The sequence below is a fragment of the Leptosomus discolor genome, chromosome 4, assembly GCF_034619465.1.
Source record: "Leptosomus discolor isolate bLepDis1 chromosome 4, bLepDis1.hap2, whole genome shotgun sequence".
Classification (NCBI taxonomy): Eukaryota; Metazoa; Chordata; class Aves; order Leptosomiformes; family Leptosomidae; genus Leptosomus; species Leptosomus discolor.
This window is the reverse complement of record NC_141394.1, coordinates 80,833,237-80,845,188: the sequence shown is the minus strand read 5'-3', so window position 1 is coordinate 80,845,188 and position 11,952 is coordinate 80,833,237. Positions and strand designations below refer to the sequence as shown.

The 11,952-nt window shown below is 46.3% G+C and overlaps 1 protein-coding gene across 1 annotated transcript in view; it reads left to right on the top strand.

The window, feature by feature from the left end:
- The first annotated feature begins 8,426 nt into the window (after positions 1 to 8,426).
- SLC4A11 (solute carrier family 4 member 11) overlaps positions 8,427 to 11,952 on the top strand; it is a 139,032-nt gene continuing 135,506 nt past the window's right edge. The window contains exon 1 of the mRNA XM_086463929.1: positions 8,427 to 8,568. Within this exon, the coding sequence (XP_086320055.1) occupies positions 8,427 to 8,568 (142 nt within the window). The remainder of the gene's footprint in view (positions 8,569 to 11,952) is intronic.

Genomic DNA, 11,952 nt, shown 5'->3' with positions numbered 1-11,952 from the left:
GCGAGCGCACATTGCCGGGTCGTGTCCAGCTTTTCATCCACCAGCACCCCCAAGTCCTTTTCTGCAGGGCTGATCTCGATCTACTCATTGCTCAGCCTGTATCCATGTTTGGGATGGCCCTGAGTGAGGAAGCTCTTACATAGGCCAGTAGCACAAAACAGCGTCGTTAGCACATATGCCTTAGCATAGGAAACTTCTTTGCAAGGAAGGCTGATCTCAGCTTCTTCAGCTGGAGAAGCATGTCTTCTTGAGCTCTCAGTTAAACAAAGCTGGGAGTACCAGGGAACAGAATTTCAGAAACAGCATTAAATTCACCCTAATGATTGGACTAATTAACAAGCAGTGGAGCCTGCCTCCGCTGGGAGGTTTCCTCAGCCCTGTGGTTATTCATTATGGCATTTGTGATTTTCCGTCTGAGGTGGCCTCAGAATTAGGGGGTGGAGATATTATTTCCTAGACACAGCATGGTTCTGCTGTGCTTCAGAGGCAGTGGGTTGGGAACTGCATCAGACACTGTGACCTCCAACTACAATGTGAGTCATGACAGAAATTACTCTCCTCTGTCTCCAGAGGAGACCTTCGCCCTGCACAAAAGAAGTCCAAGCTCATGAGGGCCATGAAGCAGGTTGTGAAGGGGTGGGATGGTACAAGAGGATGTTTTTGTTGGTTGGTGTGTTCTTGGCTGCTCTTGGATGCCAGAAAGGGGAGATGCAACTGCCCTACAAACAACAGGGAAGCCCCAGTTTGAAGGGACAGTTATGTGCTGCAACGGAAAGTAATTACCCTTCAGCTTAGGTTGCCTTTGGTCTTCTTAGGCCTTGTTGCTGGGAAGTAAGGAAATCGGCTCTTTTCTCCTAGATGTTTCCTACCAGAGCTAGTAGGGATCAAGAGAAAGAAGGCAAAACCCAATTATGTCAACAAAACATGCCCTCACATCAGCACAAAAGTGAGCATCACAACACCCCTGATCATTGCCCAAGAACAGGTCTGGCACAGAAAGCCACGACTTCTAAAGTTCAGTTCCATGCCTTCAAAAGGCTGATGGGCACCAAACTCCAGAAAATAACTTAACTCCAGTAAAATCAGTGAGAAAGTTCTATATTTACCCAAGATCAGAATATGGTCACAAGGGCTGGTTGCTCGAGCTTAGTTCCAGTGGGGGATTTAAAGCACAACCCAAAATGCATCACAGCATTTACTGCCACATTGCTTGATTATATAAATCAAAGACAACTTGGTTTTTTGCCCCCTCTGACCCACTGTAGCTGAGTGATCCCCATGTCATCGAGCTGTTTTGTTGCATTCTCCCAAGAGTAAGTCCTCACCCAAAGCTCACTGAAGTCTATGAAAAGACCTTGTGGAGGCCAGTAGATGTTAGACATGGCTGTGCTAACCTGCTAGGAGATCACTGGAGCACGCGCCGGAATGGTTCACTGCTTGCTTTCATGCCCACTGGCAAAACACTTGCATTTATTTGCTTATCAGATTGATATATATGATTTCACAAATAAATAGGGAAGATAAGATCATAGTAAGAGCCTTAATGCGGACAGAAAACCATTGGAGAGAAATGGAATGTGATTATTGTTTGCGAGGAGATTATATACACCATCAAACAGAAACGCTGTTGGTTTTCTAAACCTTATGTAACACTTTTTGTGGTCACTGCTTTCTGGGATGCCACAAAAGAGCTTTTGTCATCAACACCTGAAGCTTTTCTAGCTGCCTCTTCAAGCTTTTCTCAAGTAGGGACTGCAATGGCAGACCCAAATATGCCTGACAAATTCTTCTTTATTCTGCTTCTTTTTTTCTTTTCCCTAGGCATAAGTGGTTCCTTCTAATAACGCTTAATCAACCCACCGCACGTAACATTCATTCAGCATGAGAGAGGAATCAGGCGCGCAGAGCTTGTGGCAGCAGAGTTCGGGTTGGAAGTTCAGCTCCAGCTTTGTTCCCGATTCACACCAGCACAGGACAAGTGTGGTGGGATGAGATGCCTGTGATATTCAAACAACTCTCCCCGTTTTTCTTGCAACATCAGGCTTGGGGAAGAGTGGCTGGAAAGTTGCCCGGCAGAAAAGGCCCTGGGGGTGCTGGTCGACAGCCAGCTGGACATGAGCCGGCAGTGTGCCCAGGTGGGCAAGAAGGCCAACAGCCTCCTGGCCTGTGTCAGCCATGGGGTGGCCAGCAGGAGCAGGGAGGGGATCGTGCCCCTGGGCTGGGCACGGGTGAGGCCGCCCCTCGAATGGTGGGTGCAGTTTTGGGCCCCTCACAGCAAGAAGGACATGGAGGGGCTGGAGCGTGTCCAGAGAAGGGCAGCGGAGCTGGTGAGGGGTCTGGAGAACAGGTCTGTGAGGAGCGGCTGAGGGAACTGGGGGGGTTCAGTCTGGAGAAGAGGAGGCTGAGGGGAGACCTCATCGCTCTCTGCAACTGCCTGACAGGAGGGTGTGGTGAGGTGGGGGTCAGTCTCTTCTCCCAAGTAGCAACTGACAGGACAAGAGGAAATGGCCTCAAGATGCACCAGGGGAAGTTTAGGTTGGACATTAGGAAAAATTTCTTTACTGAAAGAGTGGCCAAACGTTGGAACAGGCTGCCTAGGGAGGTGGTGGAGTCACTATCCCTGTTCACAAGACATATAGATGTGGTGCTTAGGGACATGGTTTAGTGGTGGGCTTGGTCGTGTCAGGGTAACGGTTGGACCTGATGATCTTAAAGGTCTTTTCCAACCAAAATGATTCTACGATTCTATGATCTCCTCAATGAACCCCCTCTAGGATGAGACCCTTCACCTTTTCAGTGCCTTCTCCAGTACTGACATTTCAAACAGCCCCAGTGAACTCAACAGCAGAGTTAGCACAGGGCTATTCCCACCAGCACTTATTCACTGTTGTCTTCTTGTAAATGATAGTGTTTTCTCTAAAATGTAATTGCGTATTATCTGGTGAAACTGGGGGTTCTATCCTCATTGGGAAAAGGGGAAGCTCTTAAAATTAAGTAATGGTATTCCATCAAAAATAAACACAGCTGAAATCGCTCAGTTTGGACTACGCTACAAGGATTCAGCAGATGATGACTGCAGTTACTTCTCATTTTCTTGGAGATAAATCTCTTGGCTACTGGGAATATACAGAATTTTTTGCCAAGTTCAGAAAAAAAAACCCCACACTTTGTGCTGTGACCTCGATTGACCATCAATTAGTGGTGTTTGGGCACCCTTAATTGGCAAACTGTCACAGATGGGAACTCATCCTTTGATTCATGAGCTTCTGCAGGTGACACCAGGGCAGGGTTATACCCTCCTATGTAACAGACATCTGCAAATATTGTCAAGAACACTTTCATTGCAACTTCCTCCCTTTGATTTGTTTCTTTTTCCTATTGTAAGCAGCTTTGGAATTATATGCTTAAATCTAATAATGAAATTAGGAAAACAGTTATCCTAATTAGGAGTTGATGACAAATCTACATAGAGCCTTATACAGCCTTCTTTCATTTTGCCAGTGAAGGCTGTCATGAGAAGATGTCCACACTGACACATTCAGTCAGCAGCCTTGATCCATGAGAGAACATCTGTTTGGGTTAATATAACAAAAGCAAGTTGGTTTTACTCTTGGGAGAAGGTATGAGTTTACATAAAGAGCTGAAAGCCGAGTGTCTTCACTCACAGCCTTGACCAGGCTGCTAACTGCAACAAATACTGTCAAAATATAGTCTTACTGAAAGGTGATGAAAGGAAGAGTTTGGGAGCTACAAATGTTTCTCTGTCATTCACTGTTTCTCCAAACCACATGGAGAGATTGTTTCTTTGCTCCAAAGTCAGGGTCCGTGTCTCCTACGCTCCTTGCCAGTTGTTAGCCTTGCAGCTTTTGCTTCCCTCCTGCTGTTTTCTTCAAGGACAGATATTCAGCTGCATAAATATATCTACTGTGGCAAATTCACCTGCACAATCTTAGTCTTTTAGCACGTGTCATCTTGGCTACTTGATAGCATTGGAGAAGCTAGGTCTCAACATTGACTTGGTTGTCCTATCAAGGCACATGGGTCGATCTCATGCTGTGGGGGACATAGTAAGCTGCTCTTCCAGACTTTCTGTTCTGCTTCCCAATCGCTTTTCCTCAGCTCTCACCCCACTGGACTCATACTGGTGGAGCAACCAACATGCTGGGCATCTGCTGGTGCAGTCCAGCTCAAGCCTACTGTGAATTCAGGAGGCTCTCACCGGGAGCAGCGTGAGGAAAAAAGCTATATCAGGTCTGTTTTGATACGATTCAGTGTCCATTTGTTGTTGTTGTAAACCACCCTGATTTCAGTTTGCATTTCCACAGCAAACTGCCCTATAAAATAGTTCCCAGCAGTGTGAAGACATTGACAAATGCCAGCACCGTGACAGAGCAGCGTCACTACAGCTGGAGATTTTCTGTGTGTTTATGTGGTTCATGGAGAATGCACTCTACAAAACTGCAAATACTTTCTAGGAAAATGTCTCTGTTGACAATTCACAAGAAAGAAATGTATTATATGGCACAGTGTACTCAGCACGTCCCAGTTCTTGTGGTCCAAATCAAGTCTAGTCTGCGTGCATCATGCTCCTTTCTCACTTCTAGCCTTGACCCCATCTTTGCCACCACATTGGCCATGGTGAAATGCCATGTAGGGTATCCTGAGAGCCACACAGCCACACTATGCCATGGGAGACCCAAATGGGGCTGGTCAACTGCTGGATGGGTCCAAGATGTGATGCAGCCATACAGAGGACACCAGTATCAAACCATGCTATAGTGGTACCACTTCCTCTAAAGCTATGACAGCAAGGTGGATGCAAATGGTGCCCGGGCTTTGAGCCAATCTGAAATCCTTCCACAGAGCCTGGCTCCTGGCTCAAAAGCCAAGCTTGCCCAAAATGTCATGCACAGGCCCACGGTTCCCATTAAATTCTTGCTCCTGCTTAGTGGATAAGGACAATTCAAGAGCTGTAAGACTGCAATATAATATATAACTAACTTTCAGAGAGGCTTTATCTTGCAACTGTCTTTAAAAATATATTTTACAGCTCAACACCCTTGATTTCCAGGAACTCATGAATAGAGAAGATATATTGTTCTTGGTAACTAAATAATATCGTTAAAACCATTATGAATCCTGCAAAAATTATTCCTGCCTATCTAATTTAATCATGTAACAATGACTATCATTAACTTGCCTTCTGCTGTTACCATTTGAGATTATGGCCCTGGATGCATGGGTAGCTATTACATGATTCAGTTATTGTAAATGTGCACTGCTCTTAAGTGCTCGAGTAACTATCTTTCAGTTAGCTCCCTGAATTTATCCATTCCAGGGCAGCATGGTGAAATTGAAGAAGAAAATGAGGACTTCAGGGAACAACAGAAAGATTGACTTCCGTCCTCATCATACAGATTAGTGTCTTATGGCTGAGTTCTCGTGTCTAACTACACAAGAGATCCAGTGGAAGCTCTTCCTATGATTGGCAATAACGTCGCTCTGTGTAGTTTCTTGAGTGTCTATAAAAGGCTTGAACTCCTCAACATCATGGTCACCCCCATATATCTGTAAGGAATGTTATATTTGTGGAAACCACAGGTTTCAGCCAATTTTGGCTCCATACCTTCAGGCTCTGTCCAACGAGTCCCTCAGCTGCAGAGGACAGAAAGTGAGTCCCTGTCCTCATCCTCAGGTCTTGATCGCATGCTCCCAAACTTCACTTCTAAAATGTGGCATTTTGAGCAGACGGCACTCCCTAATAGTGTGACTGTCTGACCTCCTCCTCCACACACAGCTTAATGGAATAGGCCTCATTTCCTTAGGAAACTGGCTTCTAGGGAAAAAAATTATATATCCTCTACCTGTTTCTCTCCTTCCTTGATAATAAAAGAACAATGTGTTGCTTCCCTGATCACAGATTTGAGCTGAACCAGACAAATCCACTGGAGTCCCCAAAATAAAAAAGAATGATAAATATAAAGTCAGCCTTACTTATGGATTAAATCACTGTGAGGACTGTATCAGCCTCAGTAGAACATGTTTCATGAGGGCAAAGTCCCTGCAGAGAGCAGGGCAGGACTAGAGCTGGGGCTCACCTGTGTCTGTAAGGGTGACTGCTGAAGTTGCTAAACGTGCCTCCACCTAACTCATTTCTCTGCTGCAGTGGTGTTTATCTGTACTACAGGGGCAAATAGCAGTGGTATCTAGGCACCTCCAGCAGGAAACTATGGTGTTTCTGGTGTAAAGAATGGAAAATGGGAAATTAGCTTACTTTTCTAATGCAATGGGGTACGCATTTTGCCAATTCCAACCAAAACTACCGAAGTTCCCCAAGTTTCACAAAAACAGGCAGCTGAGCAGAGGTGAGAGACCTCTGAAGTCTCCTACACACCCTCTCTCCCATGGCATGTCCTTGTAGACAGCAACACACACACACACACACGTCCAAACCTATAGGAAAGCAGACATCTGTGCTCAGTTATTGCCACAACTATTTGTTTTTCAATCCGGTTTTACATGAGAAGGGTTAAGGATGCCAGATTCTGCTCTGGATATAGGTGCCCACACAACAGAAACTCAGGTACTCAGTTACTGAGACGTGTGATGGTATCATCCTGCCTTCTTGAGACTCTACATGTCTTCATTAGTCTCCTGAAAGAAAGATGCTCCATCTTTCACACTAATAACATCTCTGTGAAGTTATTGATGTCACTATCGAAAATTGCATGACAGATCCCAATTAGCGATTGTAAAGGAGACCAGCCGGAGGAAATCCCTCTTGATGGGTGACCTGATCTCTGATTTGAGTCCAATCACACTGCCGCAAAATGCTGGCACCAGTTGTGATGTATAGCATAACCTAGCTGTCAGGGACAACGTGTTTGAGAGCTGAGGTAATTTCCAGGCTGGGTGGAAACTATTTTCACAGTGGAATTCTTGCATTTCATTAATTACGAATTATTTTGTGAAGCAAACGAGTTGGAGGATATCCCCTCCCCGTTTCTGGGCGGTGCGGTAGATATGTACGGTCAAGGCCCTGCGCCTGTCAAGGCAGGGATCAGTCCCTGCAGCAATTGGCCACAAAATGGAGTCACCTGCAGAAAACAGGGGCTCAAATTGAGCATCTCCCCCTAATCTCCCAGGCTCACTGCAGCAACGAGGGGGCAATAACATTGTCCCCCCATTTCAGAGCTTTTTGCAAGTCCATACGTACTACCATATAAAAACCAATGTGGAGTTTGGTCTCCAAGAAAAGTCATGGCATCTTCAGAGCAAAATTTGTACAGTGGGCTTTAAGACTTCACACTGAGGACGGAGGATCTAAAGAAACAGCAGATAACTTCCCTTCTACTTGAAAACTCCAACGAGAGGAGGAACCCTTACTTGAGCAGATCGAAGCAAAGAGACAGAATAAAATACAGCTGTGGTAAAGCTCATAACTTTGCAAGTTTAATGACATTTTTAGATTATTTTTTTCAGGCTCAATACAAGGAGTAAGTGATGAACATTTGCACCTGGTAACAGGAGGGCTGCCTGACACAGCCCTAGGTCATATAACACGAAAGAATAAGCATGTCATTTCCTGTCACTCGAGTGGGTGCTTGGGTGTACACTTTTTTTCTCTTCTTAGAAACCTGGATTAAAGCCTCTACCTGAGATATGGAGTCTGTAATGATACTGACCAACTGATCATTGTTTTTTTATATGGTTCCTTGACATTTTTCATTTTAGTTACCAGGACCCCAGTACTCTGAGACAAAGTATAAAGAAAACATCTCACAGACAGAAATCCCAATTCTTTTGGAGATCTTTCACCTTACTTATCAGTCACCATGTCTTCCCTAAGCCTCTCCAATCCCTAGGAGATGCCATTGGGAGGAACTTCAGGGGAAGAGCCCTTTCCTGCCCCTGTCTCCAAGTGAGCCAAGTTTCCCCATTAGGCTGCCCAGCATCACCTGTGCAACCTCCACCCCACCCCAGTGCCTTGTCCCACCCCAGCACCAGCTGCGTTTCCAAACCCCGGGAACATTCTAGGAAGCAGCAGTTAAATTATTTGATCACTACTGCTGCCCCAACGGACCACCAAGCTGAACATCTCCAGCTACTCCTCATGGACCCATCTCCCTGCCTGAAGGAGAAATACTGCTTGGCACCCTAAATACTTGAGTGTTGTCCTTCCCAGGCAGGTCAAGCCTGGGCTGTTGGGCCACTGGGCTTTAACCAGTGAGCTGAGGATCTTCCCCCCACCACAAAGTGTAAATGAGTTTATAGGAAATAGCTGAGGGAAAAGGCTAGGGTGGGCGGGGAGGTTGTCTTCCTCCCCACCCTCATTAGAGGACCTGGTCTTCTTATTGTGTGTCCTCTTTTTTTTTTCCTCCAGTGGTGGGGAGGAGTTGTTTCTCCAGGGCTTGTGGTGGGGGGTGATGAAGGGGGTAACCCCTCTGGGAGCTAGCAGAAAGGAAGGAGAGGAAGGGGATTATGCCCTCCATCCCCTGAACCCTGGGAAGATGGAAACCGAGTCAAAGGAGGTCCTGAGTAACGAAAATGAGCTCTCTGTTCAGCAAGGTGAGTTTTGTCTTTTGCTGCTTTCTTGTCTTTTTGTGGTTGTTCGAAATGAAGGGAGACAATACAAGTGATGTGGTGAGTGGCTGGGCTTTGTGTGGGGCTGGTAAAGCAAGTGAAGTGGAAAGCTGCTGAAGGGCTTGGTTAAAAGGCATCTGGTTTCTGACTATTCTTTTTTTTTTCATGGATTTGGGGGCTTTAATCTGTTCTTGAGGAGTCCTGTTTGTCTGCTTTTCTCAGGAAAAGCAGAGCAATGCTCGGGGTGATAACTGTAGAGACCTCACTATAAAGGGGGGAAGGTGAATGAATAAAGCTGTGGGACAATGTGAATCAATGAAAGGGACAGAGGTGAGCAATAACTTTTTCCCCTAGAATACACAAGCTCATGTAGGAGCGGGTATCATTTGAAAGGTCTTCCAGTATTAAGTTGCTATTAAAAAACCCCACCCTGTTATGCGTCCCAAAACTAACTTGTACTTTCAGCTAATAAAAAGCTGTTGGCAGAGAAACTCCACCACAGCCTGGGTAGTGGGGAAGCCAAGGTGATTAAAGGCTGTGTTTCTTCTCCCTTAAGCTGTGGTATCTCTAACTGTGCTCTTCAAGAGAAAAGCAGCTACTGCCAATAGCTCCTGGGAAGAAATTTCCTTGCCATTTTTCAGAGGAACAGCCAAGAAAGTTCTCTGTGCCTCCTGGGGTAGCGTAAGCTTGTGGACAGGGTGATGTATGAGCTATTTGAGCTGATGCAGCAAGATTTTCTTCCCCAGGAGAAGCAAAACGTATGGGCAGTGGACCAGGCAACAACGGTGCCTAGGGATTCCACCTCATTCCTAGTGAGAGCCTGGGCTGGAAGGGGGTGGAATGAACAGAGTGTGAAAGGAGCTGCAAGCCTCTTGTCACCAGGGATGAGGCCACAACCTCTGTAATGCTGCATTGAGTGACCTGGCACAGCTGCCTCAGGAGAGATGGGTGAGAGATGAAGACGTTACGGGGATCGACCCCATGCAATGATTATTCCTCCATCTGCTTATGACAGCAGCCTTCGGGCTGTGCCTGTTACCTTTGGCTAAAGAGCCACCTTTAAATGAATGCCGGTGGTGGGGCAGTGGGGAGACTTGTTGCTCCAGGAGTAGTTTCTTTTCCTTCACTCTTTCTTCTGGATAGATCTTGGTGGACCAGCTTGCTCCTGAAGGGAAAGAAAGAGGGATGTGGGTAACCACCGGGTGGAAATTCATAGGTAGCAGGCATGAAGGGGATCAAATGTTTGGTCCCTCTTCTGATCAATGCATTAGGTCTGGGGTACAGGCAGCCAAGATGAGCTCGAGGTGAAATGTTCCCAGGTGTGCAACTAGATGTTTAGGAAAATACCCCCAGCCCCTGCTGATGATGTGGGGTGCTCTCCTACCTAAAAGGGTGTGTTGTAGCTGGTGGATTGCTGTTTGGGAGAGGCTCAGGTGTGTTTTATCAAGTAGTAAGTAATGCAGTTAGCTGCTGTGCCCACCTGTGTGTTACTCTTGCTCTGGAGTTCAGATATATTCTGCAAACCAGCAATCCCATACTCATTTCTGCTGCTTAGGACTTGCCTCGAGGATAACAGCTGTGAAAAGAGGCACTTCCCCCCTTCCTAAGGGACCTCCATCTGTCTGTGTGCCCTCTGCTCTTGCTGGGGAGAGGCTATAGAGGAGCGAACTGTCCTCCTCCCAGGAACTGAAAAACTGCTCTCTGCAAGGCCCTGGGAGAAAATGTGGAACTGAACTTCCCCACAGTTCAATCTTCAAAGCAATAATCTAATTTCTTGAACAGCTGTGAGATATGGAACTGACCCAGAATATTAAATTGTCTCCCTGCCCTGCAGTGAAGAGGAGCTATATTTCAAAAGTTGACGGCCCCTGTTATCTCCCATGATGGATGCTCCCTCCTCGTGAATGTCTCCTGTGATGCTGCGTGCTGTCCCTACAGGTCACGTTGGGGGTGGGACTCACATGGGAGCCCCAAAGGAGGCCTCTGCAGAGCAGAGAAGATGTTTCCTTTTCATAAGTCAATTGGTTGTGACAGAGGAGCTCCTTTGGGGAAGTCGTGGTTGGGAACCTTATAATTACTTGTGCCCAGCTGGGCTCGCCTTTCTGGAAAAGCCTTGGTTCAAAGGGTGGCCTTCAAAGCTGAACTTCACAGTTGTCTGGTATTTGAGTGTGACCTTAGTTGGAACTCTAGTCTATGGCAAGGGTGTGTTTTTTTAAAAAAAAAAGACTGCAATTGAAACTCAGCCCTTAAAATGATCCTTGCCTTCTTATGGGATAAGGCCTCTGCATCGTCTGCTTTCTCCACAGGTTCTACTCCCGTTTTCCTGTTGTCCATCCTCAAAAAGCCAAATATCCTCTGTTATTTAACCCACTGACCAATCTTAACTAAATTTGGGAGTAGATGCCTCAAAGGCATTTGGGTTCCACCGTATCCAGTGATGACTCAATCCAATCACTTCTGTAATTATTATTTCTGATAAAGTGGGAATCTTTGATTCCCAAGACCTGTCAGCAGAGGTAGGGAAAGTGGAGCTGGCTTCTTGATTACTTTCTGGATTGCAAACCCAGGAAAGGATTTCTCCTGGCAGAACCAAGGGTGGATGCTGTAAGCCTTCTTGTCTGCATTACCATGCAGTTGGGCTTTTGACCCTCCCTCCCAGAGACCAACCCAAAATACAACTTCCTAGTCATACAATGCACTAGAGGATTTACCAGCCACAGTCACCTGCCAAAATCTTCTACTTCACACATGCATGCACGTACAATTTGGCTAAAGCCTTGCCCGGAGAGAGCTGGAGTGAGCTGCCCTTTGCCAAGCCTTTCCTCAGTCCCGTAACTTACTGGTATTGATGTAGAACTGACTGTTCAAGTTTTGCTCTCCCAGCAGAGAACAGGGTCAGAAGTAGGTGAAGTAGAATATAATGTAATTATTCCAGCTGCATGCTTGTGGTAGGAATTGAGGTAAGACTCATGCTGATATCCTCAACCACACAATATATATGCTAATGTAGGAGACTGAGGGATGGGATGAACTCCAGCTTAGCCAAAGGCTTCTCCCAGGCTGGGTAGGGGAAAGAATTGCACAATGTAGAGGTCAGGACATCTGTGGATGTCCCATCACATGGAAGCAGTGCCTGGGATCACTCTTATTTCCTCGTGTCTGACATCTCTGGTGTCACCCCTTGGACTGATGTGTGGTATCTTGACGTCAGCTTGAGGGAAACTGGGACAGGATGTTTTGCCTCATGGGCTAAGAGTGAGAAACACTTAACAGTCTCTGGTCTGGGATATCAGTGGCCTGTCTGAGTAAAAATGGAGGATGGTGTTCTCAAAAGACCTCAGACAGTTCTTAAGAAAAGCCAGCTACATC